Source organism: Melanotaenia boesemani, chromosome 10, assembly GCF_017639745.1.
Source record: "Melanotaenia boesemani isolate fMelBoe1 chromosome 10, fMelBoe1.pri, whole genome shotgun sequence".
Classification (NCBI taxonomy): domain Eukaryota; kingdom Metazoa; phylum Chordata; class Actinopteri; order Atheriniformes; family Melanotaeniidae; genus Melanotaenia; species Melanotaenia boesemani.
In genome coordinates, this window is record NC_055691.1 from 3,958,020 (window position 1) to 3,972,085 (window position 14,066).

At 38.7% G+C, this 14,066-nt stretch overlaps 1 protein-coding gene across 6 annotated transcripts in view; it reads left to right on the forward strand.

Annotated features, from left to right (window-relative positions):
• Window positions 1-14,066, forward strand: part of ptprz1a (protein tyrosine phosphatase receptor type Z1a) — a 91,532-nt gene that overhangs the window by 24,405 nt on the left and 53,061 nt on the right. For all 6 annotated transcript variants that reach the window (XM_041996772.1, XM_041996774.1, XM_041996773.1 and 3 more), the window contains exons 2-4: window positions 4,365-4,427; window positions 7,669-7,848; window positions 10,185-10,336. In XM_041996772.1, coding sequence (XP_041852706.1) covers window positions 4,365-4,427; window positions 7,669-7,848; window positions 10,185-10,336 — 395 coding nt within the window. The remainder of the gene's footprint in view (window positions 1-4,364; window positions 4,428-7,668; window positions 7,849-10,184; window positions 10,337-14,066) is intronic.

Consider the following 14,066-nt stretch of genomic DNA (forward strand, 5'->3'; position numbering starts at 1 on the left):
CTTGTTTTACACCCAAATCATAGACATTGTGAGAGCCTACAATTTGCTGTTAAGGTTTTTCTACTATTATGTGAAAATTAATAAAGAAAACATTTTGATTAAAAAAAATGTAAATAAAGACTGAATGTGATAAATTCCAAATCTCATCAACCCATTTTTATTCCTGATAGAACATAACTTTAGCTCAGGAGGAGGAGCAGTCTTCTACCAACTAAAAAGTTGGTGGATCAATTCCAGATTAGAAACCAGGTTGGAAGTGCTTCGAGTGGTCAACATTACTAGAGAAGTGCTTTACAAGTACAATCCATTTACCAAACAACAAATCACATTTAAAACTTTGACATTTCATGGAAAATATGTGCTGATATGACATGATAAAGACGTCTGTAAGACGTAGTTCCAGGGTGATGTTTAGCGTTGTGTAGCATCTCCTCTGCTTCCAACAACTGTCTGTAAACATCTGGGAAGTGAGGAGACCAGTTGCTGGAGTTTTAGGAGAGGAATGTTGTCCTGATTCTCTGAGTCTTTTAATGCTATTCTACACTGTAGATGTCGGGATTTTCAGTCTTCATCATTTTTTTTAAATTGTTACATAACTTTTAGACCCAGTTTGTTGCAGATTAATAAACATCTGCCCATCTTTACATCTGAGACTCTTTCCAGTCATTGTTACCAACCTGTTATCAATTGACCTAATTAGTTGTAAAAAGCTCGACCAGGTAGTTTTTATTTGTACCAGATACTTTTCCAGCCTTTCGTTTCCCCTGTTGCAACTCTTTACAGATGTGTTGCTGCCATCAGGTTAAAATTATCTAATATTTTCCATCACATGGTAAGATGTCTAATTCAACATGTGATATGTTGTTTATGGTCTGCTGGAAATGAAACATGGCTTGGTGAGATTTATAAATTCATTATTATACAATGTGATATTATCAAAAAGTCAAATGGAGCATTTGGACGTTTTATGAGCCACTACATATCAAACAGAAGACATACATACAAACACTCTAAAAACAGTAGAATCAACTTTGGCTCTGTCCTCCTCCTATTTGTCCGCTTGTGACTTCATTCACCTGGTTCCGGACGGATAGGAGCCTTTGAGCTTTGGAAATGGAAATCAGAGTGTAAACAGCGGCTGACATGAAACACCTGTCTGCTCACCATCAGTACATCAGCGAGGCTTTAATAAAGTCTTTGTGTGTTTATGTTTGTCTGCCAGAGTGTGTTGACTTTACAAGGACTGTCTCAGACTTTCTGGAGGTTAATGTTAATGTTAATGATGCAGCTAGCCATAGTGCGCAGCTATGGCCAGTGGTAGTGTCATGTCAGTTTTATACTGTTTAGTGTGTGAGTTAAGTCATGCTCAACGTTGTAATGCTCCATTACAGACATGCTGCTAATTATTTTTATTTCACAATGTCTGAAAAAGGTAAAGAAAAAGTCTTAAAACATAGAAAATGGTGAAAGTGAGAAATTTTACTGCTTCATGAACAATGTTAGCTCATCTTATATGTGATGGCAGTTTAGATGGTCTCAAAAAAAGAAGGAGCAGAGTCATGTTTGCTGTTGCAGAGCATCCGTCTTTTATTAACAAAGACTTATAAACGTGCAGACTAAGGTTGCTAAACCTTTAAGAAAATAATTACATTCTTGTCTGATTTGGAAGTCTACCTTAACTGAAATCCTAGGGTTGGTTTCTTTTTGTTTTTGTTGTTGTTGTACTTTGTCTCCCATGATGCACCAAATGCTTTTATTTGGTAAAAGTTCAAGCAGGTCGTCCAGCAACTGAACACTTCAATATGAAGCCATGCTGTTGTGATATATGCATATATACATATATATATATATATATATATATATATATATATATATATATATATATATATATATATATAATATTACAAAACCTATGCCCATCTCTATCTGAGACTCAGCTTCTTTGTTGTGCTCTTCATTTACCCAGTCATGTTACTAACTTCTTCCCATTTAAACTAATCCAGCTGTTTCTTTTTAAAACCACTTACTTTTTCAGCTTTATATTTTCCCTGTCGTTTTTCAAGATGTGGTGCTGCCATCAGATTAAAGCAAATATTTTTAATGAAATGGAAAAATCACCTTTAGCAAATACTGTATGATGTTCACGCTCCATTATGAAGGTTATATGAGTTCATGAGATATGTAAATAATTTCATTGTGTTTTTATTTGCATTTTACACAGGATCCCAACTATTGTTTCATTGGGATTGTATTTAGATTTGTTGATTATTAATTAACTCAGATCCAAAGAACCTGTTGGTTTTTAGAGAAAAAATAAAACTTAAAAAAAAAAAACCCTCGAGATCGGGCAGGACTATTTTTGCCCTGGGGTCTAAAAGAGGTTAATCCCTGATTATAGAATAACTGTCTGTGTGTGTGTGTGTGTGTGTGTGTGTGTGTGTGTGTGTGTGTGTGTGTGTGTGTGTGTGTGTGTGTGTGTGTGTGTGTGTGTGTGTGTGTGTGTGTGATTAGTCTGGCAAAATTTGCTCTCTCTTCCTCCTTCAGTGCTTAGTATAAACAGGATTATCATCTGAGCTCATCTTTCTTCTCTCTGCGCTGGCTGGCATCCAGCCTGAGAGCCGGTGCTTTATAAGCCAGCAATGTGCACTGATCTGTACACTTTATATGACTCTGCGTCTGCTGGGCCGTACAAACATCTAAATATGTAAGACCTGCAGAAAACATGTAGCTGCTTGAAAGGTTTCTGGAAAATACACTGGTATCTGGGAGTGTATAAAGAAAAACAAACACGCCTAGCTTCACAGGAAAAAGTGAAATGATCACAAAAAATGTAAATGTTCTGTTTTACCACTGTGTAGTTAGTACTAGTGTACTATTTCATTCATGAGGAGCTGGACTGTGGCCCTTTGCTGCTACAAAAAAATATAAAACCATTGAAAAAAATGGTTAAAGCGTGTGTGTTGATGGTCACTGGTGATCTGTTTTGGGTTACTGTGATGTCACCAGACCAGGTGGGCTGCAGAAAGTCATCACAACAAGCCTGCTTTGTTGCATCTTGATTGCTTTCTGAAAGGAAACAAGCTTTTGCTGAGGAGCTGAGCTGTAACCAAAATGGGATGAATTTCAGTGCATCACATTGACTCTGTACTGTGGGCACTTTTCTGGAGTCCTGAAATATTGTAGAGATGTTTGGAGCAGTGTCACATGAAAATGAAAACATTTTCTCTGAACCTGATAAAAAAAAAGGTTAAATAAATAAATAAAACTGAGTAAACTCTTGTCTGGCCTGCTTAGAAGCAGTGTGTTTATGTGACTTAAGTTTGGTTCTAAGCTTCTCGGTGGTGTGGTGGTTAGCACTGCTGCCTCTCAGCAAGAAGGTCACTGGTTTGGGCCTCGGCTGGGAAGGGTTCAAACAGCCTTTCTGTGTAAACTTCAAGTTCTCTCACAATCCAGAGACATGCATGTTAGGTTAACTGGTCTTGCTAAATTCTGCCTAGGAGTGAGCATTAGTGGTTGTTTGGTTCTCTGTGTGGGTCTGTTGTAGACTGATGACCAGTCCCCGGTTTACCCTGCCTCTCTCCAGCTTCCTTGTGATCATGAATCAGAGTAAGTGGCATATAAAATAATTGAAGGAAAGTTCTGCTCAAGTCAAGGTCCATGACTCAAGTCCCCATTTCTGATGCTGCTTTCTGTTCATGCCACACTTTTGTGGATACACACAAATACATGAAGTACTCCTTTCAGTGCTTTCCAAAGCCTGATTATCTCACCAAGAGGCTCCTGGTTCATACTGACACTGTGATGGTCACTGCATAACATTTCCATAATTTAACTTACATTACATGAACTGTTTTGCCCATTTTACCTCAAATATATTCCTGAGCTGAACAGAATTAAAAGAAGAAAACAGGTTTTGTTTTTATAGAAGAAGTCTGCACACACCTATACAAGACAAGTTACCTGTGGGTTACCTGTGATCTGAGACGGCTGCAGCAAATAACGTGACAGAGTAATATGTGAAAGCTGACAGGTTTGTTTAGTCACATTAACGATGTAGCAAATCGAGTGATATCAGTTAAAACCTGTAAAAAAAAAAAAAGTTCTCTAAGACCCCAAAATTGATTTTTACTAAAGATTTTGTCGTTTTGGGTTCAGGTTTTTGGACTTATGATCTACAACTGTACTCTAAAGAAATCGGTGTAGATCCTGGTGGATAGTTACCTGGTTTGTAGAGACTAAGAATAAAAATAACTGCTTAACAAAGTCTTTTTGACTTCTGAAGCAGATTTTATGTTCATGATTTTTAAAAATGAATTGATAGCCTCTGGTGAAAACTCCAGTGATCATGTTTCTTTCTCTTGCAGTTGAAGGATATGCATACAGGAATCAACGCAAGTTCTCTCAAGACATCGACTGGTCGTACACAGGTGAGTCTCACACCAACATTTTCAGGTTACATACTGAACATGTTGAATGTTCTTAACAGAGGAGTCTACCTGATGATCTGCACTCTGTATCTGACAGCATCTGTGACTGCATGCACACTAGAGAAGATCACATTGGGCTTGGTGTTGTGCTTGTGTTTGATTTATTACCAGATCTGCAGAGATCTGCACTCTCTGGGTTACAACCTGGTCACAATGTGCACCATTTCCTGCGCATGGTCCACACTGTCAACCACACAAAAAGCAGATCAAGCTGAAAAAGTTGCATGTTAAAATACTTGTATTAGAAATTTATTTATTTTACCAGGTGAAGCATTAAGAACAAATCCTTATTTACAGTTACCAGTGTCCAGCAGGTTTTCAGTGTTTGCCTGCTCTAACACACTGGCCCAAGAGGTCCGCGGTTGGTCACCCCTGATATAAAACATGCAGGGCAGTGACTTGAGGAATGAAGAAATGCTGCTCTAAATGTTTGATCAGTTAGCCGGTTCGAGCTTTATTTTCAGCAGGTGGTTTTTAGTTGACCTACTGCCTTCATTTATGGAAGACCTGGATGTAGTTCTGGTACTTGTTTTGCTTCTTCTTCGGTGGTGTGGAGGCAGTCCAGTAGCTCAAAAAATGGACTCCTCACTTTCTGAAGCTAACTGATTATTTGGTTTAAATTCCATTCCTTTTTTTCTTTGGTGGTTTAACTGCATTGACACATAATAACTACCACATCACACAGCAGTGTGGCAGTTACCACCGCTGCCTCGCAGCAAGAAGGTTGCTGGTTCAAGCTTCGGCTGTGGAGGGCTTGAGCTCAGTGGAGTTTATATGTTCTCCCTGTGTATTCATGGCTTTTCTTCAGGTACTCTGGCTTACTCCCACTGTCCAAAGCATTTTAAATCAATTGGTTAATCACTCTAAATTCTCCGCAGGAGTGAGTATCTCTAAGTCGTTGTTTATCTCTCTCTGTTGGCCCAGCGATAGACTGGCGACCTGTCCTGTACCTGGATCTTACCTGCTACTTGCTGGAATAGGCTCCAGCTTGCCTTGACCATGAACTGGAATAAGCGATACAGAAAATAAATGAATGAAACATAAGTAATAGAGCGGACTGACGCTCAGGTGAACACGGCCTCTTCCATTGGTGATGTCATGGTTCACAAAGAAGAAACATTATTTTATTGGATTTTTATTCCCTTTTACAGTAGATGGGAATTACAAACTGGTTCCACTTGAGAACTGGTTCCAAATTTACCTAAGCATCAAACTCTGAACGCCTCTGAACGCACCAGTGCCTCTGATGATGCTGACAGATGCTGGCAGATGTGCTCTGATTTCTTTAGTGAGGCTCGAATAATGTGAAAAGCATGTGTACACATGGTCCAAAGAATTTTTCAGGTGCAATATTATCACCACACATTCTATAAATACTAGCTTGCATGTAGGAGGTGTACTCACATTTACTCTGTATGTGTGTGTGTGTGTGTGTGTGTTTGTAAGCATTGTTTGTGCATCTGATTCTTAATATTTAAGCACAGAATTGTGTATATGGTAGACTGTATTTCCAAAATTTTACCCTAAATGTCTATAATCTGTGGTGGTATCTAAAGGTTTGTTTCCCATCAGGTGAGTTAAAAGTCTAGTAAACTGGCCCACACAGGCCTGCGGTAGACAAGTATTTGCGTTTATTGTAGACGTGTAATTGCAATATTAAATTATTGAGCTGATAGGAAATCTAAACAAAGAGAAGTTTATCATTTAAAAAATTGTTTAGGGACAAGAGATCCACAAATTCATTGACTTAAGGAAACCTTGAAGGAAACAGGCCCATTAAAAGTTTTAAGTACAAACATAGTGATAAACCAGTGTTACATCATCATTATAATTTAAAAAATCTATATATGATCATTTTGACTCATTACAGTTACGTTGAAACTGTGATATTAAATAGGAATGTTAATATTTTCATCATAATTTTAATGTAAAAATTCTTAAAATGTGATTATTATAGCCCATTTTTTCAGGGATCCGGACCAAAGAAAAATACCTTTTTAAGTCTATGCATAAAATCAAAACTCTGAATACTAAATCTCACCTTCCTCTCCACCTGCCTCAGCATCTCGTCCCCTCTCTGAACTGCTTATAGCTGCCCACTGCCCGTAGTGATTGTAACTATGATGATGGGGCATGCAGGGGAATAAATCTGGTATGATTCTTTGTGATTTGTTCTGACAAATATATAAGGGATAATGCCTGATGAGGTGTCCATTATCAGAAATGAATGGACAACTCAGAGGCGTGAACCGTCTTCTTTAATGATAAAACCCATGTGAATTATAATTAAGCAGCCTTTCATGCTGTCTGTGTTAGCTCTGATGCTAAGTGATGCTAATATTTGTTTCTATTTTATTTATTTATATTTCAAATTTTATTTAACAGGGACAGCAGAGTGTATTTAAAAAAAACAACAACACAAAAGAACACTTTTAAATATGCCATATTTAGCCAAAGGGCTACACTCATTTAACTTTTCAAATTATATCACCCAGGCTGCAAGGAGTCAAGGAGCAATACTTTAATGCAACCTCGGGTCAAACAGTCACTAAAATCAGGTCATTGGTTTTAACTGACTTAAAAAAGTTTTTGTCTATCCTAACCTTGAATGTTGTAATTTATAGGTCTCAGGGATCAGTTGGGGCTCCCTCTTTCACCTCCTCTTTAGTGGTACAAAAAAGCATGAGCACAAGAAAACCCTGTGCATGTGAATCTTCACGCTGATGAAATTTATGATTTTATCACCACAGCATCACCTGACAAAGCCACCATTCAAGGAAGTTCAAGACAACATCTGTTCTGTGAATTAAAGCACGATGATCTCCCACAGATAATGTTTTCCTTCATAAAGTCCACATCATTATGGCATTATGGTTAATAACTTGCTTGGCTGGGTATACTGAGACAAAGATGGTATATTCCACTGAAACGCTGCAGGGTGAGCTATAACCGAGTGTGATTCAGCTGTGCAGGTGTCAGTGGTCACCGCGACGTGTTGTTGGAGAATTTGGTGCACATGGCAGATTTTAAGAACAAAAATACAACTTTAGTTTTACTCTTTTGTTTTCTGGGTTGAATAATCTGAGGCGTAATATTTCAGAGGCTTTTTGCTCAGCTTCCAGGAATCTGACTTGTATGGTGTCTGTTTTGTTTGTTTGTTTGTTTTCTGTCTGCCATCCAGGAACACTAAACCAGAACAACTGGGACAAGAAGTTTCCATCCTGCAGCAATGCCAAGCAGTCTCCTATCAACATCGAGGAGAACCTCGCCCAGGTCAAGCGGCAGTATGAGAAACTGAGGTTTGATGGCTGGGAGAGTCTAACGACGGACAGGACCACCATCAAGAATGATGGCAAGACGGGTAAAGATAAATACACACCGTGCAGGTTTAAGCATCTGATTAGATCCGACCCAGTTGTGTGATACTCATCCAGTGTATTTGTCTGTGACAAGTTTGACTTGTTCACTGTGTTCCAGATGATTCTGCATGTAGGATTTCGGTTAATGAACCATTCAGGGTTCATGTTTTATGTGGAAGATTTGGCTTGTATTGTTTCTCCATCTGTTGAGATCACTAACTAACAGTCTCACAGGTCTGTTCTTCACTTTCCATGTGAGCTTCATTATAGGAAAACCACTAAAGGAAGTTGTTCCACATTATTAAGACAGTCCCAGTTTGTAGTCTAGGGGAAAAAGGAGGGTTGGTGTTTCTGCAAATGAAAACAGTGAAATAGTTCAATGAAAACAGCAAAATTCAGGAAACTAACGGGCTAACGGGTTGGTTCAGATAAAGGCAGATAAGGAAAGTCTCAGAGATCCGCTGTTAAAAAGCAACTAATGAGCAGCAGCAGGCATCTGATGCTTCTCCATCAGGAAACTCCAGAGGCTGCAGCTGTACCTAAAGCTGTATCTGGGCCACCCTTAACCACTTCTCACTAAAACAAACATCTGCACTGGGCTAAGAAATACATGAAGACTTATTTTCAATCCCTTTTCTTCACTGATGAAGCAGTAGGTGGAGATGTGATGTTCCAGGCTGGAATGATGAGGAGTGGGATGGTAGGCTCCGTTAGGGTGGCTAAATTCGCTCAATTTAAAACTGACCATTTCCTGCTGTGCTATAAAAAGATGAAGTATCTTTAAAAGGAAGCTCTATGGTGGTGGGGAGCAGTAGACCTCCAAAGTGGGCAGGAACTATCGTGGCTTTCCAGGTTCAATGATAAGAGCTATTGAGGTGATCTCAGTCATCTCCATCTTTACATGTTTTATTTTGTGTTTGTTTTAGAAAAATGATCTTCTATGTAATGCAAAAAATACATTAAGTGAAGATTTTTGATTTTAAGTTTTCATCATTGGAAGTTTTGTTCTGAATAAAATCCAGATTATTATAAAATGTCATATACATTTTGGAAAATGAAAACTAATATCTGCTGTCGGTCACTCAGATTATTTAGGAGAAATGATTAAAAAAATGTATAAAAAAATAAGTTGGAAAATGTACAGTGTATATGATTACCAGCATTGGGTTTGTTACTCCAAAAAAGTAATTAGTTACTCGTTACTCATTATTTCTGTAAACTGTAATGAAATTACTTCACTAGCTTCTGCATTTGAAAAGTAACTTCAGTACTTATTACTTTACTTTACCATTTCTTAATTCACCGTGTAGACATGGACAAACATCATAGCCGAATCATCGCTGCCTGTCTGCAGAGTGTTTATTGTATATTGTAAACAAAATGGCTTTAAAACCATAATAACGTCCCTGTCTGTGGGAAGAAATGGACACACTTGTCTCATAATCATTTTATCTAGTATTTTTCTAAACCTGGCGATTCAATAGTCGACAGGGGGAGCATGTCTCCTACAATGAACCTGCAACTAGCTTGTTAATTTCTGTGTTACCAGCTGCTGCGCTCCAGGAAATGTTGAAAAAAGCTTAGCTTTTTTAGGCGGGTTGGCTGCTTGTTTAGGCGGGTCGGCTGCTTGTTTAGGTGGGTCGGCTGCTGAAGGACTCCTTCCACTGACCGGCGAGCAGGATCTTTCACCACCAGTTTGGACTGAAACTGGACTGAACTGAAAGAGATCGAGCAGCAGCATGCGCGCACCACTTAAAACAAATCGGAACTTTGCACATGGACAAACACGGCTCAAGTAACGCAGAAAAACGCGTTACTGTAGTCCAGTAAAGTAATTTCGTTACAGATATTTTAAGTGTAACACACTTACTTCGTTACCCAAAAACGTAATATTTTTATTTTGTAACGCTTTACCCCCAACACTATTGATTACTCCACCACGGTGGTGATCTTTAAACATTTTAAGATTGTTGTTTTTAGATTCTTTCTAGTTCAAGACATCTTGAGTAGCCAAAACCTTCAGAGTATACTTGGCTTAATAGGAATTATGAGTGAAATGAGCTGCCAACACCATGGCTGAGAAGTTCTTCCTTAGAACAGCATCACAACTAATTTATTTTAGATGTCAGATGGAGTTAAAATAACTCAGAATGGAACATGAGACCCTACAAAGACAACAGAACAGACAAACGAGGCCAAATTGATGGAAATCACAGGTTTAGGGTGAATCAGTCACCAGAAGAGTCCTTCAGTTGTAGGCGGATTTCTGAGTGTTTGTATGAAAATAATCTTTATTCCAACAATGTGCTGATAATGTTGGTTTACCCTCTGTTGTCAGTGGCGATTAATGTGGATGGAAACTTCAGTGTCAGTGGAGGCGGTCTAAAGTCAAAGTTCAAGGTGGGGCGCATCACCTTCCACTGGGGGAGCTGCAATGCCTCTTCAGTGGGCTCAGAACACAGCCTGGATGGAGTCAAATACCCTCTAGAGGTGAGATGACTGAAATGTGGCATGTTTTGAGTGTATATCTAAAGTATTTCTTTAGTGTTGCTGATTCACACAATTCTTTTGTCTTTCATAAATATTTGGCAGTTATCCATCCATCCATTTTTTATACCTGCTTATTCAAGTGCAGGGATGAGTGGGGGCTGGAGCCTATCCCTGCAGCTACTTAGCAAGAGATGGGGTCATTCAGTACTTAACTTCTCCTAAATACCTAAAGCTATACAAACATTCAAAGGTCACAATGTGCAGCTAATGCATGGGTGGTTTTACTTTTGGGAAGTCTGGTGTTTAAAGTTCGTAAGTTATTATTATTATTATTATTATTATTTTCTTTAAATTAAGCATTGAAATGAGTGGAAAGTCCTGATTAGTCTTTCTGGTTCATTTCTCTGAAGTCAACAGATCATGTTCAATCCCTTTACCTTCACAGAAGAGATCAACATGATCCAAGTGATCCACAAAAGTTTGGTGCTGGAAGTTTCATGGTGTGAAAATGCAAACCAGAAACACGCAGCACCAGAATATTTCTATCAAGTAATGGAGTTTTTTAAACGCCATAAGACCTCGGCACATCAGGGGGAACATAACACCACATGACATCAGCAGTGCCAGAACATCTGATTTCTCCATCCTCGGACCACAAACCATTCCCCAGTCATCTTCATCATCATCATTTACATAACTGTTTTGAAGTAGAAATCCTAGTTATTAGTCATATCTATTATAATGATTGCTAATGTAGTTCCATGCATATTTCATAGCAGTGGTTGTTAAATAAGAAGGGAAAGAGTACTTGTCACATATTCATGTGTACATTAATCTTTGGTCACATATTAAGAAAAACATTGGACTTATTTATCGTTTGAGGAACAATTTAAAGCCTTAATTCACACCTTATTTAACAGTATTTCTTTAATGTCTTCTGATCTGCAAGTCTGCAGACATTGCATTTTGAAAAAATTGAATTGTGTGTGTTTTTATGATTTTCTAGACCAGTGGTTCCTAACGTATCTTCCTTGGCGACTTCCTTCATGCAAATACTAAAACACCATGGACCCCCTGCCCCACTCCGTGCTGAAACCATGCTGGTTTTATGCTTTTAAAAGTGAGATTCTCACCATAAATACTGTATTCTGGCTGAATCCTGTCCTTCCATAAAGCCAAAGGGAAATTAACAACATGTAGCCCTACTTTTCTTTACTAAAATAGGGACAATGTGTGGACATTAATTACAATGGCTCTGAAAGTTCAAAGCCTCTGGGACCACTGTGCTCTTTGGGGGACCGCCTTGGGGGGTCCCGGACCCCAGGTTGGAAACTACTGTCCTACATCACACAATTCCCTAAAAAGGAACGGAAATTCAATTAATTGTTTAACACCTTAATACCTAAATTTATCTACAAATATATAAAAACAAAGTAAATATGAGGAAAATCTGGATTTAAAAAACAACAGAAGAAGAAAACATAAAAGTAAACATGGTTAAATATTAAATAAATTATTAACTATTTATAAATGAAGATAAATAATTCATAGAAGAATAAGTACATATATATGAGTGGGTAAAAGCAAATAGATAAATAAAATAAATTAGTTTAATGAAAAGAAATAGAATAAACAAATGCTAAGTTAAATATTCTTTCTCGGTATTTTAAAAATTGTATGTAAAACGTAGACTATTTCATTTATTTTTTATATCTATTTTATTTATCGATATTTTTTGAGGCAAATTAATTTCATTATTATTAAAAATCTCCATTTTTTTTACAGCATTTACATCTCAATGTTTGTTTCAGTTGGCAACCTCTGCTAGTCTTCCATGAACATAGTCTCACACGTCTGTATTTTCATAACCAGACACTCTGAGGTAAAGTTAACATATTTATACAAGGTAATGCAGAGAAGCACTAGGATTTGTTGAAGTTACATTAAAGTTGCATCTGTACCGGGAACAATCCCTCCATGACTGAGTGGGTGGATTCTCTTTAATTCAGCTTTATTTGTATCACGCCAATTCACAACAAAGTCATCTCAGGGCACTTTGCAGAGATAATCAATTCAAGCCGACTCATTGTCATCCAATTCAACAAACCCATTATTATTCCAGTTTATAATAACTGTAATTCATACTTACCTAGCTAAGGAAACTAATGGGTTGCATAAAATCGTGCCTGAGCATGCGTGGGGCACCAGGCATTAGCGGAAAGGAAAAAAACTCCCTTTAAACAGGAAACAGAACCAGGGAGGGTGGCCAATGGAGAGTTAAAGAAAAGGGATCAACAGGCCCCACATCTTTTAGCCAGCGATACCTGCTGAGAGAAGAGGAGAAATACAAGCTAATGATGCAAATACTGTCATGAATGTATACGTGGGAAATAAAGAACAAAGAGATGAAGATGGAAGGAAGTACTGAGTGCAACATGTGATGTCCCTTAGCAGTATGAGCCTATGGCAGCATAACAAAGGGATGACTAACCAGCCATAACTTTTATCAGAAAGGAAAGTTTTAAGCCTGATCTTAAAGGTAGAGAGGGTGTGTGTTTCCTGAAGCCAAACTGGGAGCTGGTTCCACAGAGAGGGGTCTGATAACTGAATGTTCGGCCTCCCGTTCTACTTTTAGAACCTCTAGGAACCACAAGTAAACCTGCAGTCTGACAGTGAAGTGCTCTGTAGGGAATACATGGAAATATGAGATCTTTGATATACAATGGAGCTTGGTCATGAAGGGCTTTATATGTGTGGAGAACTTTTTAAATTGTCATTCTCTGTATTCTCTGTCAGTTCAGGTAGCTTCTATGCCCCCACAGTGTGAGATATGGGAAGCCTTCAGGGACATATTTGTGTGGGCTGTGGACTCTGTGTGCCTCTGGAACAAGGACATGATAATTATGCTGTTTTTCAGACGAAGGCATACAGTTAAATCTTATCTAGAGAGAATCTACAGTACTGCATAACTGTTTCGTCATTCTTTCACTTTTAGGTCAAACGAATCAAAGCAGCCTCATACTACCCCCCCCACGCCCCACCCACCCACCATAGGGTCTAAAGTTGAAGGGGAGGGGGAAGAAAATGAACATATAGACTCAGAAACTGTCTTTTAATTTGAGGATAATGAGCTGTCCTGTGAACAGCAGTTGGCAGGTAGCACCTCACATCGGGGTTCAGCCAACTGTTTTGCTGAGGAGATTAGTAGGACAGCCAAGGTTCTGGATGTTGCCCCCCTGCCCCCCTTTACAGATCTCTCTGAGTTTGAAGAGGATGTGAATGTGCCTCCAGAACCACCTTCTAAAATGATGTGCAAAACATGCAATCATCATCATGTCAGAAACTTTCCAACATGCATGAGAAGGAGCGGATTGCTTCGGGGAATCACTCCCTCCAGTGGACCAGCCCCTCATTCCACTGATTTTCCCCTTTAGCTCCTGTTTTGCCCCAGCTGTGGAAGCCATAGTTTAGCTATAGCAGGAGAAAAAAAGATGATAAACAGCTTCTAGGGCACAGAAGTCCTCAAAATGCACCCCTTCTTACTAATAATTATTGTCAGGGGAAGCTTTGCCAGCTAGCCTCCCCTCACCGTAGCTATATGGTGACCTGGGACATGTTTGAAGAGATCTGGCTCAGAAGAGTGTTGGCACAATGTCTCTTTTCTCAGAAGAACAACCCTATGCCTCTAGGCTGCTTATGGGAGTACATGGCCCCTAGTTCTGCTCTCTGC